The sequence below is a fragment of the Augochlora pura genome, chromosome 7, assembly GCF_028453695.1.
Source record: "Augochlora pura isolate Apur16 chromosome 7, APUR_v2.2.1, whole genome shotgun sequence".
In the NCBI taxonomy this organism is placed as follows: domain Eukaryota; kingdom Metazoa; phylum Arthropoda; class Insecta; order Hymenoptera; family Halictidae; genus Augochlora; species Augochlora pura.
In genome coordinates, this window is record NC_135778.1 from 19,799,674 (window position 1) to 19,824,441 (window position 24,768).

The window sequence follows — 24,768 nt, forward strand, 5'->3', positions numbered from 1 at the left end:
TGCCGACAGTTTGCACAGCATATATTTTGTTATTTCAGGTTGATGAGCCTAGCAATGGTCATGAATACTAGTATTGGTTGTATTGGCAACGTCATGGAGTTAAGATTTATGCGCCGTCTCATGAAAAAAGCTATAATTATTTTGTAAAATGTCGATAAATTAAAATGTGACCTGAAAGTTACACGGGCCCATAAAGGGTTAAATGCTCCTTTACCGTTTCCGTCTATTGGAAATCATTAATTGTTCCGGTGTGTCGCAGTCTCGATCGTCGATTTCTTGTAAATTGCTCGCGCTATTAATCACGTCGAGTACCTGGTAGTGCCTGGCGATGCATATCGCATCACGGTTAATCGTGAAATCGTTTTTCGCAATCAATGACCATGTTTTGCGCTCCCTAATGACAGCGTCGATAATATTACCGCGTCGCAAGCAACGACTTCGTGCACCGCTTTTCCTGTTGTCCGACCCGCGAGCGATTTTTCGTTCGAATCCTCGCCCTTACTTTCGTCGTATCTGACAAAAATGAGGAAAAGACACGCGATATTGTGAAACGTTACATCGGACACGCGAAACTTGTGAGTCGTGGCCCATCCATGTAGGATCACTTGACCCAGCCGACTCTCTTACAGCGGTGCGAATAATTACAGACTCGAAACAACATTCGAATTTTTTTGTAATATTTAAACCAAAACAGCACGTTGTTATATTTCTATATTGTAATAAATAAAAGAATATAAATATTCGAATATAGCCTTTTTTTTGTTGGTTTTTGTTTAAATATCATTAAGAATGTAAAAGTTACTTTGTGTTTATAATTATTCACAGTACTGTAGTGAGCCGCATTTAACTGAAACATCCTATATTTTATTATTCATATTGTTGCGGGGATATATTTAATGTGAAGACTCAACAATGAAAAACCAGAATGAACAACCCTTAAGAAATAATATACTAAAGGAAAGACAAGAATAAAAGTTTCCACAGATTACCCTGTGATACAGAAGAACAAATTATTAAAGCTGTTAAAATAGTAGAATCCAAACAGTTTATTTGAAAATGTATTTGTTAACTTATACAAATATATAATCTATGAAATTTCAGTATAAAGCAGAATTGCTGCAGCGTGTGCTCTAACCACTGTGGCTATAACAATTAACCACACAGCCTGAGCTATATTGCCAACCTTACAGATAGACTTGTTGGATTTGTTGCTAGTAATAATTTAAAAAATTGTGAAAAATCGCAAACAGTTTCACTCGCAAACTTCACGATAGGACACATTTGCTTAACGAAACCGAACCAACGCCAATGAAATATTCGATCCAAAAGCTGACCAAAATACGAATTTTCAAACGTTGTCTAAGATGACAAATTTTGGTAACTACTAAAACATATGGACAATAATGTGCTAGTATTATCTGTTTTATTTATTTAATATTCATGAAAGAGCATTTTGGGCTTCCATGCGAGTCCCGATGTTTCTCTTGACAAAATGTACGAACACGATTTTTACATAATTTTGTGTACTGAAACGCAATAAGGCTTAAAGAATAACATTGTTTTGCATAGTTTTCAAATATTTTTTAATTCCTTTACAATTTTATTAATTTTGTTATCTTTCAGTTTCTTTTACAAGATTTTGTAAAAGAGTATTAGTCATTTTTAAAACGATTCCAGCTATATAAAAATATCGTAAATATATAAATAAATAGGCACGCTTTGAATTCATTAAGTAATAAAAAGATTTCGGATATTTTCTCAATCATTTTTATTTGCTTATAATTATTTATTTCAAGTTAAAATACCATAAATAAGTTAGTAACTTTTTTTAAGCGAAACAAAATAATTTTGGCCGACGAAATCGGGCAAATAGCCCGCTGTACCCTGAATTCATTGAGCAAAATTGTGGCGTAGATTTTCTCCTGAAGCGACCGCGGGAAGGGTTACCCGGGTGTACTGCGGCGAAAGAAACGAAAACGAAAGCGAAACACTAAGCAAAGAAGAAGAGGAGCGGCGTCTCACGAGGGAAGATTCTAAAGGGGTTGCCGTTTATTTTCAGATCGCGCACCCAGCGAAGGGGATCAACGTCGGTGCAAAAACAGCACACCCCTGCCACTTCCCGGCTCCCTTACCACCAACGGAGAAGGTAACTATGTCTTCAAGGTTATACATACCCTTTCTCGCTTCTATCACCGTCGTCTGGACGACGTGGTCCGACGTATACGACGCGCGAACGAAAACGCGGGCTGCATAGAAAAGGAAGTCGACGAACGGTCGCACTTCGTTTCCAGCTCGTTGATCGCGGTCCACTCGGAGTCCCCTTGTCCAGACCGTGTTCTACTTGACGAATTTTCCGTTTGCCCTTCACGATTTTCCGAGCTGGTCATCGATAACCAGCCTGCGGATCTTTATGCTTTTACGATAGGCTAAACACGGGACAACTCCATGAGATTTTGATATTAGGGTGTCCCACAAGTTTCTTTCCTTTTTTTGATGCGAAATGAATACACGATATTTGTTGTTTAACGTGGATTTATTATGTTATATATGAACCGTTCTGTTCTATAACGTTCATCCATCTCTCTCCTCTTTCCAAAATTCTTGAAGCTTATTTGCAAAATATTCATCTAGGTGCGTTTTTATTTCGCTTATCTTATCCCGCTTGATTAAATGCTTATGTACAGTTTTCTTAGGAATATTAGTGGCATCCGCTATCCCACGCACGCTATATCGCGGATTTTCAGTGAGCACAGTCTTGATAATGTCCGTATCCGTCGTTGCAACAGAATAAAGTATCATTACGGTTTAAGCGAAGTAAATAACATACATATTTGTCAGACCAATCCGACACACTATATTGTAGAGCTATAGGTTAAAAAAGAAACATTCAGTAAAAAGGAACGCGGTTGCATTTTTGTTGGGATTACGAAGTTGGGCTGATTAAATAATACTTTATATATTACGTGTTTATTCGGACACCAACACAATGAAATACACGTCTATCAGATGTAACTTGTTACTATTTACACATCCGTATACTTTACGACTATATTGAAACAATGAAGGCTAGAAAATTGTTAATCTGTAGGAGCTGTTACTAGCTCGGTAGGCTGGCCTGGATTGACTGACTCGTTCACTCGTAGGCCCTTTATAGTAAGTGTCAATGGCGATGAGGTGCAATAAACAGTAGGTAAAGGAATACTTTTCTTCCCCCACATGTTCCGTGCATTTCGCTGAGCACTCCAACAATTTTCAAAACGGAACTCAGGTTACTCTGAGATATTGTAGATCTGCTTAAACTATCGTCTCTCTCTCTCTCTCTCTCTCTCTCTCGTTTAACCCTTTCGACCCTAACAGGACGCACGTGTCTAAATAGTTTTTTCTGATTGACGGAAAGTCAACACGTGCCTCGTAGATGATAATATTCGCACGATAAGTTTTCATTGTAGAGCAGTGTGATCGTTTTATGTAAATAGGTTTCAGATTTTTGTGTAAAGAATTATTATATTTTCATTCATGTCATTGATCGTCGAAGTACAGTCCTCACGCGATAAGATGATACCTTTGTATTTACATCCTTCTTTTACTAGCTGTCCCACTGCCGCAAATATCAGTACTGGCCAACGGCGATCTTCGTCACAGTGGAGCAGCTATTAACTCTTTGCACTCGAAGCAATTTTAAGCTCAGATCCAAAATTACTATTTTGACCAGCTGTAGTATAGTATTTAGTATAATTTTCTATATGAGATTGAGTCTTGTGACTCGTAAAACTGTTATGCTGTTAACAGAAGGGTATTTAACAATGTCGACATTATTTTGTTAATTATATAAGAATTTTCATTGGCGTTTCAGAGGCACCACTCGAGCGCAAAGGGTTAAGAGAGGGAATGTAAACGCAAAGCTGTCTTCATAATGTCTATAACTTTAACAGAAAATACTTGCATTGAAAGTGTTAAATTATTACATCCATTTGAATACCTGTGTTTATTTTATTCATCACTCTCGGAATCAGTTCTACCAACGTTCGCGCATAAAATTAATTTCAGTTTGCACATTTTGACACAAATAGTAATAGCAGATTTATTAAGCATTATTAAACATTATTAAAATAATTATATAATAATCCTCTAAAAAAGTCGGACCTTGTCGCGAGAAATTAGAAATTTCCTTTTAAAATCGTGGTTCGGTGTTCCCATTGTTGTCGTGTCAGGCTCGTAATACTGGAATTGCGTCGACAATAAAATCAATCGATGGTCGATACGGGATAGTATTAATCGATAGATAGGGATTGGCCACAGAGAAATAGGTTGATAAGACGAGCCGCTTTCAAAGGACCAACGGACCTAGGACGTTTCACGCGGGGAACATTTATAGATTACGATGAGGGAGTTGATATTTTGGGGCGTCGAGGTTTTGTTAGGCTTGTTTTTGTTACGGTAGCAGAGAACGAGCTCAAGTCCGGTTTTCGTTATAATTAGATTACAAATCTTCATCCAGAGTACTACTTTTTTGCAACGATCGCGAGAAACAGAAAACAGATAGCAATGTATTTTTTCTTTTAATCGATGTAACAAATTGACAATCAGATAACACTGTTTGTAACATCATTTGCCTTCGCTGCTCTGTATTTCGATTTCCACAGTGTGAAAGATCCAAAACGTAGATTTCAGGAGCATCTAAAGAAGTTTTATAGAACATTTTCTATGGTTCATTTTTCACGAATCTCGTCCATTGTATTTGCAGCCAAGAGACAGATTCGCCCGCAGTAGTTTTTCCTCTCCTCGTTGTTGACTCTTCCAGTGATTTCGTTGAAATAAAATCCGGCTGCGACATTCGTTTTATCGAAAATTTATTTCTTCTTCTAAACTTTTCTATCAGTTCATAATAGTGCTCGGGGTTGCATAAGTAATTTGCTTTTTTTTATTTTCATTTCTATCTACCGAAAATCACGGTCATTCGGTAGAATGGAATGATCCGATACCAAAAATATGTGGTCTATTGTTTCAATATTATTAGTTGATGACTGAGCAATTTTCATCCACGTCAATGCTACTTTAATGTTACGATTTTGGCCTGAACAAAGCATCACTGTAAGCTATTACGTGTTTTCGAGTAGTTATTATGTAGTTCAGAAACGCGTCAAAGAGGGCCACGCGACGTTTTCAAGTTATGTTTATATAATTTCTTTAAATTTTTGACTTAGCCTTTCATAATTAACACTAAATAAATTCCATATAATGATGAAGTTACAACCAACATCTAATGGTTCATTTTCGACGATATCGTAAAAATTACATTGAATAAATTTAATGTAAAATATTGTGGTGTAAAATAACTGATAAACTGATTTTTTTAAAATTTTGACTTAGACCACTTTCATAATTATGGGCACAATTTTACTTAAGGTTTTCGTTCGTGCAACCTGACCACGTAGGATAAGTCGGTAGTTTAGATAGCCTATTAGACAGTTATTTGAAATAAAACAATACATTTTATAAACGTAAGACCAGATTGATTAGCATAATCGTAGGAAGTATATTTTGAACGGCGTATCAAACAGCGACTACCAAAAATATACATTATCTCGATCTTTTCCGAAAGAAGTTTGGTCGGATCGGTGGAATCTTTTAATAGAAGATTGCTATAAAGAGATTCGAAAATTCGCTCATTGAAATTCTCAACCCTCGACCCAGATGTCTTCCAATCGAGATAGAAGAAAAATGGTCGAGACAAAAACTCTGATGCCATTAAACGCATCGTCCGAGAAAAAAAAATGGTGCCCGTGTATTCGCGCGTCGTTATTGATCGTCGATAAGAAGGGGCCTGTTGGTCGGTACTGTTAATGATTACAATCCATCACGATTAGTGTCAATCACTCGCAGTGATTTTATGGTTCGTGTCTCCCAGCACGTTTTACCGTTTCGAATATGCAAACAGCCAGTTAATGCGATCGCGAGCGATTCGAACATTTGAACAGAGAGTAGACGAACCCGCTAATAGTTGATCGACGAAAGAAAAAAAAAGCACACGCTAAAGAAAAAGAAAGAGGAAAAAAGTAAAGACGAAAACAGGATAAAAAAATGTCTGTGTATCGTGTAAATGCCGTTCATTAGACTTAACGGTTGTTCCTCGAGTAGATCGATCCTCCGGCTACGCCATTGGTCGGTGGCTACGCCTATATCCACGTGGTTAACCTTGAACGATGCTACGAGCGATTTCTTCTCTTCGTCTTTCGCTGCGTTTTTCACTTCCGTGTCCAAGAGAACAGAGAGACCATCGGAAAGATTCCCGGCTGAACTGGTTTGCAGGTCCGCCAGGACTTTCCGTGAGATCTTTAAAGAATTGCTGACCGGGACACCGTAGAAATTTATCGCCGGGGACAGTCCCCGGGCCCGGAGTTCGACCCAGACCTGTTCACCATTTCGAAAGACGGTCCCACGGTGTTTCCAATTCCGTTGGTGAATCGGCAAGATTTGGATTTGCGCTCTCGTTCTCGCGCGGTCGCGTTCAATGGATCGTAGAATGGTTCCATAGATAGCACCGATCGTCCGCTGAAGGCTATCCACAGCGACTCCCGTTAATATTCGAACGCGATAACCATTTTTAAACTGAACCTAACGACTTGAACTTTCCTTCGGACGAACAAGTTACTGGTCTGCCGGACAATGACCGAAATACTTCTTTTTTCATTTTTCCATTACTTGTAACAAAAAAAAAGAACGCAAAATCAAGCTATAGAAGTATTGAGTAGTTCAAAGAACTGCAAAGTTGTAATAATTATTGGTGGGAAGTGTCAAAGATCGTGTCAGAACTTCGATTTTCCTGATCGTAATCGTTTACAGCTCGCGTTAAGGGCAACGGATTTCAATGAAATTTTCAGCATTCGCAAGAGACAGCTTTTATTTTTATTTTTTTTTGTCATTATAAGTTATAACAAAGTTAAAAACGAATAGCATTTTAGTAATTGTCCGACTAGTCCCTCTAACGTCATAAAAAATTCAAGTGCAATTTTGAAGAGTTATTCGCACACTATATCGCAGATTTTAATATTTGTTATCGATAACAATGGATGCTTGGACAACTCCGAGAAATGAGTTTACTGTAAAAAAAATGTAGCTTCGATGTCGAACAGAAACTGCAATGTTCTCCGAATTACGATGAATCGGTGTAAAGAAAGTGAATTTCTACGAGTCTCTTAGCAGGTTCTAGAAGTGTTTCGGGACACGGAGCTCTCGCTATTGCTTGAAAGAGGATGCGAGTTGTACGCGGCAAAACGTATAACTTAGCAGCGGCGACGATTGTAAACGAGCGTCATCTTCCAATTTCTCTGCTCGTCCCGACATCGGCGTCGCGTCGCGTCGCGTCGCGGATCTTGCGTCCGCGATGCAAAATCTTGATTACGCCGAACGAAGGAGAGCAAGGTCAAAGATCGACATTCTTGGTGAAGAATTAATGCCCGCGGCGGCTGCATAATTCCGAGCAATATCACCGTTCTAAAAATACGGTCTATCTCTCGCGAAGAAAGGCTCTCCGGGCAAGGTGGATGCGCGCGGCGTTAAATACGGGACACGAATACGGACGAAAGTGTGTTCCTTCGAACACGAAGAAATTTCCTCGGTCACGCGCGTTCCAGCGGGCTGACGCGCACGCAGGTTTTCACGCATGATGCAGCGCGCAATTCGCGAATTCTTCGTTTTTCGTCACTTTCTCTCTCTCTCTCTCCCCCTCTCTCTCCCTCTCTCTCTCTCTCTCTCTCTCTCTTCATCTTTCTCTGTCATACTCTCGCGCCGAGCACCACTCTCCGCCTCTCTATCTTCCTTTCTTCTTGCTTGTGGGTTCGTGGAATGCCAGAAACGCTTTTGGCCGCGACTAGAACGAGGAAAGCGGTGCACTCGCCACCGCGACAGCTCCATTCCGCTTCCACGCGTTGAAACCGCCCTCGAGATCAGTCGAGGCGTATACGTATACAGTCGGGCACACACGTATAAGGTGTTAAAAAAAAGTGGTCCAAGACTTTAAGCATTCATCGAATACTCGTCATGAGACGACTCGATAGCATGATAATATTAGGGTGTCCTATAAGTTTCTTCCCTTTTTTTGATGCGAAATGAGTACACGATATTTGTTGTTTAAGGTGGATTTATTATGTTATATATGAACCGTTCTATTCTATTAGGTTGTCAAATATGAAATGGAGCAAAAAATACACGTAATTGAATTCGATTTTTTTCCGATAAAAAGTTTTTATTTTTAATCAGAGTATGCACTCATATTATCGATACACTTTTGGCATTTTAGAGGTAACTCATTTATTCCTTTGCTGTAGAAGCCTGGATCACGGGAGTCGATGAACTCTTGAAACGCCATTTTGACAGCCTGTGAGGAATTGAATTTTCTTTCAGATAAAAAGTTGTTTAAATTTTGAAAGAAATGATAGTCAGTGAGGGCAAGGTCTGGCGAGTACGGTGGGTGACGGAGAGTTTCCAACTTCAACTCCTGTAGCTTTGACACGGTCGTTCGTGCGGCATGTGGTCGAGCGTTGTCGCACAGGAGGATTCGAGTCATCCGATTAACTAATTTTGGCTGTTTAATCGCAAGAGTTCTCATTATTTCATCTAGTTGATAACAGTAGACAGTTTCGGACAGTGTTTTGGTGGCTCATCTTTGTCCAACCATTGCGATGAACGCTTACGATTATCGTACATGATCCATTTTTCATCGCACGTAACGATTTGATGGAAAAATGGTTCGGCTTTGTTGCGAGAAAGAAGAGAAAGACATGCGCCGAGTCTTCGTTCCTTCTGTGCATCAGTCAATTTATGCGGTATCCACTTGTCCAGTTTTTTCACTTTACTGAAAATAAAAATGGATACGATTTTTCAAACTTCATGGCTCGTTTTTATAGTCGTTGGCAATCGCCAACTGAAAATGAAGCAGCTGACTAATAGCCTACATAATTAACACGTTCACTACAATTTAGACACTAAACAATTAGACACTAAAATGCCCACATAATTAAAGCAATTTAATTAATTAAAATAAAACTAAAAAGTTCACATTTATCATAGTGGATGACATTAGAACTCTTTCGCATTCGAAAAATCATAGTCGAATTCATTTTGCTCGAATATATTGCAATAAAATTAAATGTTCAAAATTGGTCAGAAATTAATGTCGCCCAGATATGGGTGACGCGGCGACGAACGTGTTAAGTTTCATTAAAAACCTACTTATCTCGTAGACGATGCTGTTTCAACTCCTTGCGCTACGATTCTTTTCACACTGCGTTGATCAGCACTTATTTATCTTCAATATTTTTAAGAAAAGGACCAGACAATTTTTCTTCCTGTTATTGTCTTTGTGTGCTTTTCTTTCTAAGCTTTTTATTAATACTTATCAGATCTTGCATGGAAACTGCATCACGAGTCTGACTCGTTGTAATAGCGCAAGGGGTTAAACGCTTTAATCGTCGGAACAACGAACTATTTCTTCTCCCCATGGTATTCCAGTCATTTTTTTTTTGCGAAACACGAATCTGCAGAAACATCTGTTCGTACAACTTTCCGCACGTTTGTACGACGAAAGTTTCACCCTAAACAGAAGATCGTTCGGCGGTAATCTTCGAGTCAGACACGACAAATTGGCGAGTGGACTCGCGAAGATTTCGTGGCGGAGGCGAAGTCGTAAATTAATTGCTACGTCAAACAGAGGCGCATGCACACATGTGCATCGCAAAACAATGGCGTGTTCGGGAATGCTGAGGGCAAAAAAAGAAGAACGTGTAATACCAACAACGCGCGATGCGATTGCAAATTGCTCAATACTCGAGACGCTCGGTGAGATAATTTTGAACGCCTCCTGCGATTGCTCTTATCCCGACGATGTCGCATACATTATATTATATGCGTTTATCGTCACCGGACGCGCATGAATTTTTTCACGAGTCATGCGACACGTTATCTCCTCTTCTGGTACCACACGCGAAACGATAAAATATAGAAAAATATAGAAAAATACAGAACGCGCAAAGATCGCATAAAATACGCCGCATTAGGAATGAATCGAGATCGAAAATTTGACAATCCGAATCTGGCGAAGACTCAACAATCGGAATCTCTCGGAGACTCGAGTTTTTCTCGTTCGTGGAAGACCTTTACTTTTGCTGCTATCTGCCTTTGCCAATGCAAAGGCCACTGCTCTGGGCGACGTCAGACGTCTCCGAGCCAGTTGCGAATCCCCGACCAGTGCGCTCTCTAAGGAGCCATTGGCGTGAAACGGCGAGAAAACGAGATTAAAATTCTGATTTTTAACCTGTCTCTTTTTTTCCATTGTTTTTACCATTGACAATGCATTTCTTGCCCGAGACCGCAGACTCTATGGCGTGTGGAGCACGGTGAAAGGAGAAAACGTAATGACCATAGCTCGTTTATATTTTCCGGCCAAGGGTACATAGAAACTTAAATGTGCAACTTTTTAGAAATGTAATAAAAATTGGAAATATTTCAAACCTTTGATTAAAACGTCATCCGTGTATGTGTACTTTAATTTGATAAGATTTTTTTAGATGATTCGCACGGTAACCCTATTGTAGTAATCTACTCCTCTTTTGGATTCGTACACAGAGGTACAGTAGCGGTCAAAAATTTAAGACGACGAATTTAATTTCAATTATACACGTGTAATGTAAGTACTATCTTTCCAATCAGTTTCTTATTTTGGGATAATGAAGACAAATGCTTGACCTTCTAATTCTCGAAGGCTCGTGTGTTAAATGTAAACATTATTGAGTCAACAATATTGACTTTGTTTTGAGTGTCTATAAGTAGCGGACATTAATTTAAGACGAATCGCTTACGAGATATTTACAATCAGTTTCATTCCACGGTTTTACCGATTCCGGTGAATACTGTGTATCTCGTCGCTTTAAGTTTATCTGTGTAGGACAAAAGCATGGGTAAATCTCGCAATTTAAGTACAAACGAAAGAGAACAAATTGTAACGTTACGAAAGCAAAAAAAAACATTTTTGGAAATAGCAACCCTATTAGATAGATCCGAAACTGCTTGTAAGCAAGCATGGTATAAATTTTTAAAGTTCCGCGACTTTTCTGATCGACCAAGGAGTGGTAGACCTCGAAAAACGACAGCAAAAAAGGGATCGTCGAATTCATCGCTTATGCGAGAAAGATTGTTTTCGTTTTGCAGTTGACACAGCAGCTGAAATAAATTCTAATAATGCTATGGAAATTAGTGCTAGAACAGTTAGAAGGCGATTGCAAGATTTCCAATTAAGGGGACGAAGACCCCGTAAGAAACCAATGTTGAGTCAAAAAAATCGAAAAATGAGACTCGCGTTCGCTAAAACTCATAAGCATTGGACGAGTGAAGACTGGCAAAAGGTATTATTTTCGGATGAATCACAATTCAGTCGTATCTCTTCCGACGGAATACAATATGTTAGGCTTGGAATTGGTGAAGATTTAAAACCACGTTGCATTTTACCAACTATTAAACATGGAAGTGGAAGTGTAATGGTGTGAGCGTGTTTTTCACGCTGTGGTCCTGGACCAATACGTCGCATTAATGAAATTATGGATCGTTTTCAGTACATAGACATATTACAGCATACGATGTTACCATATGCACGCAATAATATGAGATACAGTTTTATTTTCCAACAAGATAATCATCCGAAACATACGGCCCGTGTTGTGAAAAAGTTTCTTCAAGAGGAGAATATTACCTTACTATCATGGCCATCGCAGTCGCCTGACCTAAATCCTATTAAGAACTTGTGGAGCATAGTGAAGAAAACTGTACGTGATTATAAACCAACAAATTTGAATGATTTGTACTCTACAATAGAAACGGTGTGGAGTAATATTACAGTAGAGAAATGTGAAAAATTAATAGATTCAATGCCAAAAAGATGTGCTGAGGTTATAAAAAATAATGGATTTTGGACGAAATACTAAATATTTTTATTAAAAACCATCTTTTTCTGTTTATTTTCTCCTATTATTTTGTAGTCTTAAACTTTTGTCAATGGAAATATAACATAGATTTACTTTTTTGTTATATATTCTAACTAATAAGTTCAAAACCGAACATAAATGTTTTTGTAACTGTGTAAATAAATGAGTAGACAATTATAATTAAAGATAGAACATGATAACTTATGTTATTTATAAAATATTAATAATTCCTTTCTTTTTTCTGTCTCGTTTTAAATTTTTGTCCGCCACTGTATATTAAAAGCATCGAAAGATGTAAAAATCGCCAAATTTCTTACAATAATTGTTCAAAGACTGTGATTTTTAAATATTTCAATTGTTTGTATACATAACAATTCATAACTACGTAAATCCGTCTCGATAAACAATTTTCAATATGCAAAGCACGAGTTACCGAGATCTGCAAAATGCATTGTTTAAATTTTCGTTCTAGGCTGAAATCGAAAAGTTAAAGACTGTTGTTTTATTTCTTTTTTGACATTTCATCCAATTAAAATGTTTATAAAAGTAGAATGTTTTCGAACATAATTAATTTTATATCCATCCAATACGATATATTACATTTTGTTGTTCTTTGTGTTTGTGTATTCTTGAATGAAAAAATTTAATATGCATATAAAAATAATTTAATATGCATACTTGAAAATATAAAGTTAATTATGCCTGAAAACAAACCGGAGGCACAACGATTAGTCAACCAAGAATATAACCTGTCTCCCTTACCCTAACCTCTAGTTATGCACAATCCCTGTAACGTCTTAAAAAATCCAAAATATTTGTTCGGATTTTTAAAAAGTTATTCCGCTTCGAGAGGCGTTCGAATATTTTAGCGGGTAACTGTACATCAGCTGACATAAAATGTGTAATATTTATGTCATAATTAAGTAATAAGAAGTTTAATTACGTAATAATTATTATTCTTTAACAAGTTAGAACTAACCGGCTAGAAAAATATATACTTTCATTTTCTTTAAATTATATATATTCACGAAAGTATTGTACGAAGAAAACCAAACATACATACGAAGCATAGAATTACAGCAACTTGGACACTTTTTAAAGAGGCTGCAACAGCTAACTGGTTAAAAGATATTAACACGATTTTATATTTCTTGTGCTGCCGTTAATACTACCGCGTGCAATTTGTAAGTCGAATTAGCAGATGCCTGTTAACAAGTTACAATACAACCGTTCGTGTACCCATGGGGTACACAGAGTCAACAGAGCCTACAATTTGCAGTAGAATAAAACGTAACGTGCACACGGTAGCGGTCGTAAAATTCAGTTCTACTCATATCGTATAACTGTTACTTATTTAGTTGGTTTGTTTCGTTTCGAAATCTACAGATGCATAGTTCACCTTTTTAAATACGAATTCTATGTGGGAATATATTGAATGTAACCTATCGGTTGTTAGGCGCAGATAGAATACAGGCTATAACGTTCGCTTATTAGAAAATAGTTCTCCCTTTCTCGCTACACTCGCACACACAATGCTACAAAACAAAATACGCTGATTAACGCTCGCAGTTCTCGCCGTCTGTTTCGCTATGTCGCTCGCTTTACACTGAGTTCGATTTCGTCCGTTGCCGCAGAGGAGCGCGTAAACGAAACACGACCTTCTAGAACGTTCGCACACGCGCGCGCGGTACATCCCTACATGTATATTTGTTTCTTCTAAATTGAAACAAAATGTGATTTTCCTATTATCAAAATGTGGAAACGAAAGTAGTCGGAGACATACGAGGAATAAAAATTGTTTCACTCCATTAGAGAAATCGCTTAAGGAAGAAGAAGTGCTAATCGACACGGTTGCGAAAGAAATCATAGTGAAAGAGATTAATATCTTGTCTGCAACTGTGCTTCTTTTCTAAACTAAACTATTTTGCATTCTAATATTTCGTATATTACCAACGGTAATTATCCAGCAACAAAACCAATTTGCAATTATCCGTAACGACATCCGTTACAATTTTTCTTTGAAATAGTAAAACGTAAATCATGAAATTAATGCAATAAAATCGGAAAAATTACGTCAAAGGTGTATATCGATCCAGAATCGCACGGAACCACCAGTAGAGTAAATGTACAGGTTATGGCCACATTTTAAGCTTTTATAAGAATATCAACGGGAATATTCTTAAAGTGTTAATAGATTATTTAATATCTTTAGTTTTGCTTTTCACGGTACAAGTAATGTACAAGTCTTTCTTCACTTTAATGCCATATAACGATAATTTAAATAGGTTTCTTTTACCTATGTTTTTCTACATATTGTAAATATGAATATATTCTACATGTTCCGTACTTAAAAATTTTATATATATTTAAACAATACTTTACTAATTATATAATATAATATAATAAAACAATACTAATTAGATATAATGTATATTAATATATATAATATATATAATGTTGCCCTATGTGAATAAATACTCCTGCTTACTAAAATATCGTATTACCAAACTTTACAGGAAGAACCTTTTGTCGTAGAATGGCTTAACCATAGCCAACCTCAAAGAAAATACAAGTAATAATACAGATGATCGAACACGGTGCACTGGTCAGAACCGGTGCCATCCAGCCTACTAGACAATATCAAAAAGCGTTTCCCATTTCCTCTGTCCGACTCGCAGATTACACGACGTTGCGTAAGAAAAAAAGAGTTTTCGATCTTGACGAATCGATACACCGTGCAGCGAGCTGCGATCCCTATCTCCCAAGGTATTCGTTCAGGCCTTTGGCAGTCTTTCAAACAGCATTCCATAAACAAAAGACCGCATGACTAACATACCGAAGAGGTTTGACCGTGCGCGCCTATACGAACCGCCCCGAAAATCCGTTTCTCCCGAGAAAACCAGCAACACGCTTGCCACGGACTCCGAGAGTCTCGAATAAAAAAATCGTCCGTCGATTTCACGGCGATCTAGAGAAAGATGGGGGAACGGGTTTTAATAGGCGACGCAGAGACCAGCATACAGCGCGATGCAAAACAAAGAGCTTTAATAATAAATAATGACGTCAAATCTCTGTCATAAACGAAGGAGAAAAAGTGGAGTAAGACGAAGGAGGAGAGGAAAAAGAAGGAGAAGAGGATCACCGGCGTCCTGGATCAGGACGAACAGGTCGGCGCGGGCAGGAAAGAGAGCGAAAGCCAGCCGGCTCCCGGGATGCAGGTTTCAGAATGGCACAATAGGTCGGCTAAGGTGGGTGGCATTCGGCGCGACTGTTTGAGGGAACAGGGGGACCCTGGCGCCAGACAGCTGCCGCGTGTCTCGACCTCGCTCGCTCGCCGGCTAACGCGCTCTCTCGCTCGCTCGCTCCTACGTTCTTCGTCTCGTTTCATCTTGTCGCGTCGCGTTGCGTCGCGTCGCGTCGCGTCGTGTCTCGTCTCGTCTCGTCTCGTCTCGTCTCGACTCGTCCCGTCTCGACTCGTCCCGTCTCGTCTCGTCTCGACTCGACTCGTCTCCTCGTCTCTTGCCTCTCTCCCCTATCTATGCTCGACCCTCTCGCGCCGCTGTCTTGCTCAGCTCCTCTCGTCACTGTTCGTTCTTCTCACAATCCGTCTCGGCCCGTATATCCGCGCTATATGTATCTGTCTCCACTATATCACTATACTAGCATTCGATATTTAACATAAAACATACAACGTAGAATACAGAGCACACGAAAGCTGTTACAATTTTTTATTTTGATCCTTGATCAAGAACTGGCGTTTTAAATTTGAACTGTTATAAATTGTAAATTACGGATCTTTATGTAAATTTCCATTCTTTTAAGCAATTTAAAACAACACGAAGATGTAATTAAGGACCAGAACAAATAATATAAAGTATGAAAAAAATGTGTCTATCATGCACTAAAATATTCCTTTACGAGAAATATTTAATTATTTATTTATTTATTTATTGTTTGTTGGACGGGTTATAGAATCCTGAGCGATATAAATGAATTAGAAAAGTGATCACGATTTCTAAAGTACTTGCAAAAAGGGGCAATGAAACCGCGAGATTTGTTAAGTTGATTAACGATGCCAGTTGTATGAATAGTATAAGACAGTCTGTCATTATAATGGACGCGAAAATCTGGAATATCGTGGACTATAGTTAGCGTTTCGTCTTCGAGATTATACAGGGAATAATTTATAATTTATTGTTTTATATGTATTAAAATATGAATATGAAATATTAAATGTTATCAACTTTCATCGATGTATATATAATTCTTCGTATTCCTAAACACATTATCATAATAAATATTGTAACACAGGAAAGTTTGCAAAACAATTACATTTCAGAATTAATTAATATAGAAATTAGTATCATACTTGATTCTAAAGGTGATAAGAAAACAATCTTTATCCTATAATACAGAGTGTACCAAAATTATATTACTTCCAATATTTTATACTACTTTCTATTATAATATTACTTTTTTTCCTTAACGAAAATGCATTTCGCAGCTTTCTTTTATACGAGATTGGTATTACGTTGCATCAACTCCATGGTTATTAGCAACGAAATAAAGTACGATACTTTATTTATTTTATAATTTGATTTTTTGACAAATTTGAGCAGCTTTTGTATTTTACCGTTGTTGATACCTTGTACTGTATATTAACTCTGCAACAGTTCGGCGGAGAAAATGTTCCACTTTTAGGTTAGCCTACCCGGTTCACCTAATCTGAATTTCACCATAGAAACCGCGAGATAAATTAATTTCACAAATATTGAAAAATGCAATTATTTCAGTTTCAAACGAAATTGATGAAAGCACACGCAGAAATCTTCACATTGTATTTATTGGCTGAAACGCGATGGCGAAAGCGTAAGCTAATCATTTACCAATCGTTTGTACTAATCATTTAGTTTCAAGTTGTCAAAGCTAAATAAATCTATATAGTTATTTAATTTTAACAACCTGTGTAGTTGTTTAATTTTAACAGTTAAGATGATACTATTATTAACATTTTTAGGGATTGAGTGTATTTATAACGCGCATTGTACGTGCACGTGCATGGATATGCATGTGTATTGTGTGTACATGACGTATACCTATGTATGTATGTATATGTATACGCGACCGACTCGACTCGGCTCGCTATTTTATTGATTTATTTTGGTGCTAGGCCTCTGTCGCGCACACACGCGTGCTCTCAACCCGCGCGCCACCGAGTTACAAATCATCAATCTAGTTGGACAAAATTCGAAGCGGGTAATTTTACAGCATTCTTCGGATGATAATCGACATTCTATAGAATTTCACATATTTAGCCCATAATTATTACGAAAGTGGTTCAAGTCATGTATTTCTTGTTTCGAGATATTTAATGAATTGCATTTGCATAAATTGAAATATATTTTTACATTGTGCGATCTTTTTATTTAGAATGTTATTATTTGGAATTTAAGAAAAGTTGTTTCGTTTTAAGACCCGTCCGAATATTAATCCTTTGCACTCGATCGTCGACTCTGAGCTGACGCTAAAAATTGCTATACTGTTTTTTTAAAAGAATTTCGACACTATCGTCAAAAGTTTCTGTTTGAGAAGTTGCCAAGAAATAGAAATCGCCCAATAACCATATAAAATAAACCAATAAAAAGTAGATTGAAACAAATGTATTTTGGAATTGAAATAGAGTCGAATATAAAGGGTTAACAGTTAGTTTCTGAAGATTAGAATCGAGGGGTTCTAGCAAAATGGCAGTATATTGTTAGTTTATTGTTGCAGTATATTTTATGTCAAGCGAAGATACAATTGTTTAATGAATATAAACGACAGGAATATATTTGTGATAAATGTTACAGTGTTAAGAATTTATCGTATCATCAAAATATTCAAACAATCTTTTTAATGACATCTAATATCGACGGATGCGAGATGATAAAACGCATGAGTTTTTCGCGTTTAAATCACTGTTTTCGAACGCTGTTGGACGCAGCGACTTGATCGATCGAAATGTAGCCGTCTCCGGCTACTCCGGGGGAATCCTTCGGGAATCGCTTGGGACGGCTCTGAGCGAGAAAGGGCCGATTCATGGGCTCACTCACGGACGTTGTCGTCACCGTGAAAGAAACGCTCGAAGAGATTACCCGGCTCGCGATGGGAAAATTGCGATCTCGAACGGGGTCCGGCTCTCTCGGCGCTCGAAGCTCGACCGATGCGATGGGAAATTTCGCCTCGGCGGTCTCTCTCTCGGCACACGGAAAGCATTCTTCGGTTTCACGGAAGCTGTAGTAGCTCGACGAGAGACCCCGGCTCAGACCGGGTCCCGGAGATTGTCTGCTTTTTATCCGGGTAATCGGAGATTTCTGCGAATTCGTAGGCGTGGGACGCCGGGTTCTCTTGTTTTCAAAGAAATTTCATTATTCCACCTTGCGAGAGTTTCTATTGTCACGTGTGAACGTGACAAAATAACCATAATTGGTTGACCAAAGGTCAGTGATTCAGTGATTTAGTTGTATTATGCAAGGATTTACACTGTCACACAAATCAGTTAACCACTTAGCTGCGTCAATTTATTTTGAAGATAAATTTTGTTACGGATTTTATCGATCACAATAAGTATAGTTTTGTCGACAATTTTTCTAGAATTACTCTAAACAGTGCGAAATTTATAAATATGTTTCATAAGCATTATAACCTATATCGTAGGAGAAATATTTTTCTTTATAAGATATAAAATTGCTATTTCCTTGTGACGTGTATACTCGTACACAGCTAACAAGTTAACGCAAAGTCGAATTATAAACGTTAAAAGATTTGAAAAACTGAACATTTTTTACACTTGTTGGTCGAAAGTGTTAAAAATCGTGGCAAAACTGCGATTTTTGCGATCTTTAATTGTTTGCCGAAAATTTATTTTTTCTTTAATTTAATTGCCGAAAATACAACTATATGCGCACCAAACACAAACTAAAACCACTGCTCAAGGATAACATAGACAGCAACAAAATCAAGGACCTATTAAAATTTCTGAGAGATACAGGCTTAATAAACAAAATATAGGGTCTATTTAAATAGAAGGTCGCTAATAGCCTCTAAGAAAAAAAAAATACTTAAAAAATTATATAAAATTAGCTCTTTTATTTTCGAGATAAATAATACCTTTATTTATATTTAAATTAACCCTGATACAAAAGGTAAAATATTAATTTTACTTTTATATCATTAAAATTAATCTTTTTTAATTCTTAAATTAAAATTTATTCTTAATTAAATACTAAAACTTTAAAATTATTTAATAATTTTTCATACAATTAAATCTTTATCAATAAACATAAATATATATATATATATATATTCAATTTTTTCGTTCAGAGATTCTAGTTGCCAAAAATGAAAATATTTCAAAACAGACGGCGCACTGTTTTATTTCATTGTTTCTTCAAACATGTCAATTCTTCGCTATTCTTCATTTCTTCAAGTTCTTTATCTTTATAGAAGATAAATAATATCTTCTTCAAATAAGAAGTTTCACGTTCTGCAAAAACAATTCTTTGTCTTGTTTTCCATTGCGATTTCATTGTACACTGTTTTCATCGAACTAGACGACGTATTGGAATAAGGTAATTCATCACAGATAGAAAAATTAATTTTTTAATGTTACAAAAAAATACATTCGGTCGAAATTTCCTTGCAGCGATCACAGTTTGGATTTTATGTTTTTTTTTTAGGCGCCGAAACGTAGTGCCAAAATATTCGTGACGATATTCGACGTTAAATACACTTTTATACAGGGTGTCCCAGAATTATGTTACATTCGATAAATGAGGGGAAATGGGGGGAAACGGCCTGAGGTAATTTGAAGTAACTATTTGTTTAACACAAATTCAATCCGCAGCTTTGTTTACGAATTACCAACTAAAAACAGCAAAGAGCATCTCCTGAGCAAAAATAAAGGTTGTGCATAGTTATTGTTACAATATCACGAATATATCGTTAAATAAACTAACAGTTTCCAACATGCGATATCGATGGAAAGTGATTCGTTGAAAGCCAATAGGCAGAAGCGTGAAGAAGATTAACATTTTTACCGACCGATCGGTTTTACTGATATCTGTTTTTTTTAGAAATGAATTTAATTCATATATTAAATTTATTGAATAATTAATTTTGATTAATTTTATAAATTAAAAAGGCTAAAAATCGGCTTTTTACCAAAGCAATTAATAATTTATTGTCTACGTATCTTATCTCTGTAGACTTCCATATTATTATATAATTACTTGAACATATCGGATATCTTTAGCAACAAATTAAATTGAAATAAAATGTATATTGCTTAACGTTATGGAAATATATAAATGTTAATAGATTCAATTACTCTAGAATGATATAAATATTTGTCGGTAAAGCGTTAATAATACCACGGTTTTATGCTAACCCCGATTTCTCCGTTCGATGTGAAAATTCTGAGCTTTGTTGAGAACACCTATCGAGATAAAACCGATCAAAGAGGTGCCCCTCTTTGTGATTCCGAGCAGCGTGACGGCGTTACCTTGAAAATCATGATTAAAGCCGATCAAAAGGCCGATCACGTTTGAGAATCTCGCTTGTACTCGTCTCTTTTGGCGATCTCGGCTAACATACGCGGTGTCTACGAAAATAGCCGCATTTATTTTCTCACCGGATCCGTGGGATATGAACTGAAACGTTCTTGCGAGTGGCGCCTGGTGGCCGATATTCTTCTCGATATGCCCGATGCCTTTGAGCGAAGATAGAGTATCCGGCAAAAATAGAACTGTCTTGCATACATATATGTAGAAATTATTTCCATCCGCTTCGCTGCGCTGGCTTTACGAACGGCCGCGCTTCATCGGCAACGGAATCAATCGCTAAAAAATTTCAAGATTATTAATAAATAATAAATTTCAAATTTCAAATAAATTAAGTAATAATTAAGGGTTAATTACCCCCTTACCGTACTTTAACGAGTCCGACTCTCGCGATGACAATTGGTAGTAATAAATTATTAAGTATAGATGTTATCTTGTTCTTTAAAGTTGGAATAAAATTCTGATCCCTTGTTATTAATATTTAAGCATCTAAGTATATTCAGGCATGAAACAAACATTAATGTTCTGCCTCTTTTTAAGAAATTATAGCAATCGAAGAATTCCTAATTGCAGTAACTGAAGAAAATGGTACTATTGGCCTATCGACTTCGCAATTATTTTATTTCACATATTAATTTTGACATAAACACTTCTCGAAGTGATATTTATTACCCGAGAAATTCTTCAACATGTCTGTGAAATGAGCATAAGTTACTGTTATTGTATCGTACATGTTTGAGTTCCTTCATATATTGTTTAAATGCAACAGATTTTATGCATTTATGATAAAAATGAGTAGCTCAAATACAAAACAGTAGAAACATTTAAAGAATTTAACAGTAGTTGTAACAATAATTCCATCGCAACAGTAGCTGCATTATTTTTAACCCATTAAAATGATTAAGGAACGAAATAAATGTCTATGTAGCTCCCGCATGTTCCAAGTGGTCCAAACAATTGTTATTTTACATGAAATAACCCAAATTGACGACAACATTTTGTGTTATGGCGATGGATATTTCTTACTTGTCTCTGGCCGCCCTTTGATACAATGGGAGTCGTGTAAATGCAGGTCCGCTGTGACGATTTTACGGAGACATTACATGTATTTTTGAGGAAGATAACGGCGGAGGCAATGGGAATCTCGCGCCCCGCCGTGTCATATGCGCCAGGCCGATAAATCACGGGGATATCTGATGCGAGTTGCAAGCGGCATAATATTTCGCAGAAATTCTACGGAAGTAGAATCCAGAGGCCGCTGGCCCGGGAACGGATTGCAACGTGTTGCGCAGCATGAAACCGCAGAATAGAGACAGATATATCCCCGACATTGCAGCGCAACAGGTTGCTCGTGTCCGCTCTTTTCTTCCGCGCGAGATCCTCAATCCGGGACAACCCTCATTCTTCTGTTGGAAAAATCGTCACTCGGCCGATCGCCTCTCCCCTCGTTTTCACGAGCGAGCGCGGTTCAGCCTCTCTCTTTCTCTTGCTTTCTCTGCCTCGTTCACTACCCCGATTCCCCTTTTTCTACATGCTTTCCCTTTCTTACCCCTTTACGGCTCTCTCGCTCCGACCACTGCGAATCGTTCTCTCTTCTACTCTCTTCCCGCTTCGTCCCGCTCTGCTCCACTCTGTTCTACTCTGTTCAGCTCTCTTCAACTCTGTGCCGCTCCGTCCCACCCCCATCCCGCCTTTCCCTCTGGCTTCTGTTCAATTTGCTTTGTCAGGTACCATGATAATAAGGGGCGTGATTCATTCACCGCGGCCGAGCGAGGAAAATGTAATCGTTGAATGAACGATGCTTCAGCGAACTGTAGATAATTGAGGGGTTAGCAAAAGGGTTTCTCGTTGCGCTAGGTCGCAGATCCCCGGACGAGGGGAATGTTACGAACTGTTCCGGTCCGAGGGTTAGCTCCATTAACCCATGTATGAAATTTCTATAGTGTACACAAAAAGTAGTAAAGGGTTCAATTGACACAGTGACAAATATTCAGTATGGCGATGGTAAGTCGCCGTGGTAAGTCGATGGTAAGTTACCTTTGGGCGAAGGTAAGTCCAAGAAATTGGACCTGGTTTACAAAAACCTAACTTTACATTGCTATTTTAACCATTCATTCATTCATATACATTCTCGTTCACTTATCTCCTATACCTACTGACTAAAAACCGTTTCTACCATCTACCCATCCCCCTCTATTACACCTGCTATGCCTTTGATTTATCTTTCGCTTCTTACCCTAAAATCCTAATAAAGCTCTCTCCTTTGCCTTTCTTGTCTCTTTCTCTCTATCTTGCCCAACCATTCCTCCACCTTCTCGTTCTTTCTACTGCTTACAAGACACCTGATACGATCGTAACTAAAAACAATTTTACTAACAGCGGATACACGTGTTTCAAGTATAAAGTATGTATAGGGTTTTCCAGTAAGGGTGGGTCGATTTTAAAATGGAATAAAATGGGCTGTGTATGAGATATTAATGAATTTCTTTTTTTATTCGAAAGGCCCGTATATGCCATTATACATGGAATATGACATCGTTCAAATGTCCCCAGCGGCTTTGCACGGTGGCACGTATCCGAGAGGTCCAATTATCAATGACTTTGCCGCATAACTCCGGCTGAATTTGAGCGATGGCCTGGGCTATGTTGACTTTGAGAGCGTCGGTCGATTGTGGCTTCCTGGTATAGACCTGCGAGTTCAGAAAACCCCACAAGAAGTAGTCTAGAGGGGTCAAATCGCACGATCTTAGTGGTCAATTCCAATCAGCGAACAAACGGCGTTGTCTGTGATCATTCACTTTGAGCTCCTGGGTCAGTTGGATCTTGTGCAGGTGTAGGCCCAAGTCCAGACGCAAAATTCGCCAAGTTGAAGACTGCGAAAGACCAAGTTGTTCTGCACGGTGAGGAATTGACTGCCTCGGGTTCTCCTGCACGCTTTCACGGACAGCGGCGATGTTCTCGGCCGATCTGGTTTTCCGTTGACGTACGAATGTTGGCTGATCATTTACCGAACCCGTCGTCTCGAATTTGGTCACCAAACGTTGGAGGGTCGACTTTGAAGGGCCACCCCGTCTATCATAAAATGGGGGCAACGCGCGCAACGTTTTCACTAACGAACCCTCATTTTGATAATAAATTTTATCATTTGGGGGTGCTTCTCAATCGTGTAACTCGCCATGGTGATTTGGCATAACCGACTGAATTGTAAACAACAGATTTAATCGACGCATTCAAAAGAACATGGCCGCTACTGACTGTCAACATCGACCCGTCCGTATTGGAAAACCCTATATTATTTATAGTCTTACAATGGTTAATGTACCGATATAGTGGCTCATTTGACAAATTCTGGAACGAGTGAGCTACAGCTTGGATAATATGTTCCAGACATTTTCGTGTTTTCAATTTTATTACAATATTATAAAATGGCCAGACATGATAGATACCTATAGAATTGGTAAAATAGCAGAGGAAGAAGATGCGACAGACCTTCGGCTATCTCCCTATCACTGTCAATTAAATTCGATCAGGATAATTTGATCGCAAGCTAGAAATTATATTGCAGCAAATAATGCAACGTTTAAATTTACGGCTGCGTTACAATTGAAAACTATAGTGTTTTATTCAAGTTGTCGAGAAAAATTTTTTTTGCAGTATGTACATTATTAAAAACGAAAAATGTGTATTATTCACAATCTGCGACATACACATTGAACGATCATTTTCTACACGTTTTCTTCTAGCAATTTTGTGGTATGAAAAAGGTAACATCGTGATACAGATAGTTTCCTTATTTAAAAAATTCGCATTCTATTTAAAAAATTCCACGTAACCTTGTAATCTCCGCCATATTTTTCGCCAGCTAGAAAACTATTTATATTATACTAAAACTAAATATGACATCAATATATTTTTTTATTAATGAGACAAAAGAGTTGATCCGAAAATGAAGTCGCAATCGATCGAGCCACGATCCGAATCATGAATTAAATTGTACAGTTGCGCAACAATCTTTACGTCTAAACTCTTCATAAAATTATTGTAGTTCAATTCAATCACCGTGTGCGTGCATACGTTCTAAGAATCATTAAATTATTCCTGCTTAACCTACGTGTTATCGGAAGGAAGATAACAGTGAAAAGTGCGGAAGACATCGTTTAAAACGCGATGGACCAATGGACGATTATGTAAGC

The 24,768-nt window shown here is 37.7% G+C and overlaps 1 protein-coding gene across 1 annotated transcript in view; it reads left to right on the forward strand.

The window, feature by feature from the left end:
* Dad (Daughters against dpp) overlaps window positions 1-24,768 on the forward strand; it is a 122,585-nt gene that overhangs the window by 44,670 nt on the left and 53,147 nt on the right. Inside the window, exon 3 of the mRNA XM_078184705.1 lies at window positions 2,060-2,146. Within this exon, the coding sequence (XP_078040831.1) occupies window positions 2,060-2,146 (87 nt within the window). The remainder of the gene's footprint in view (window positions 1-2,059; window positions 2,147-24,768) is intronic.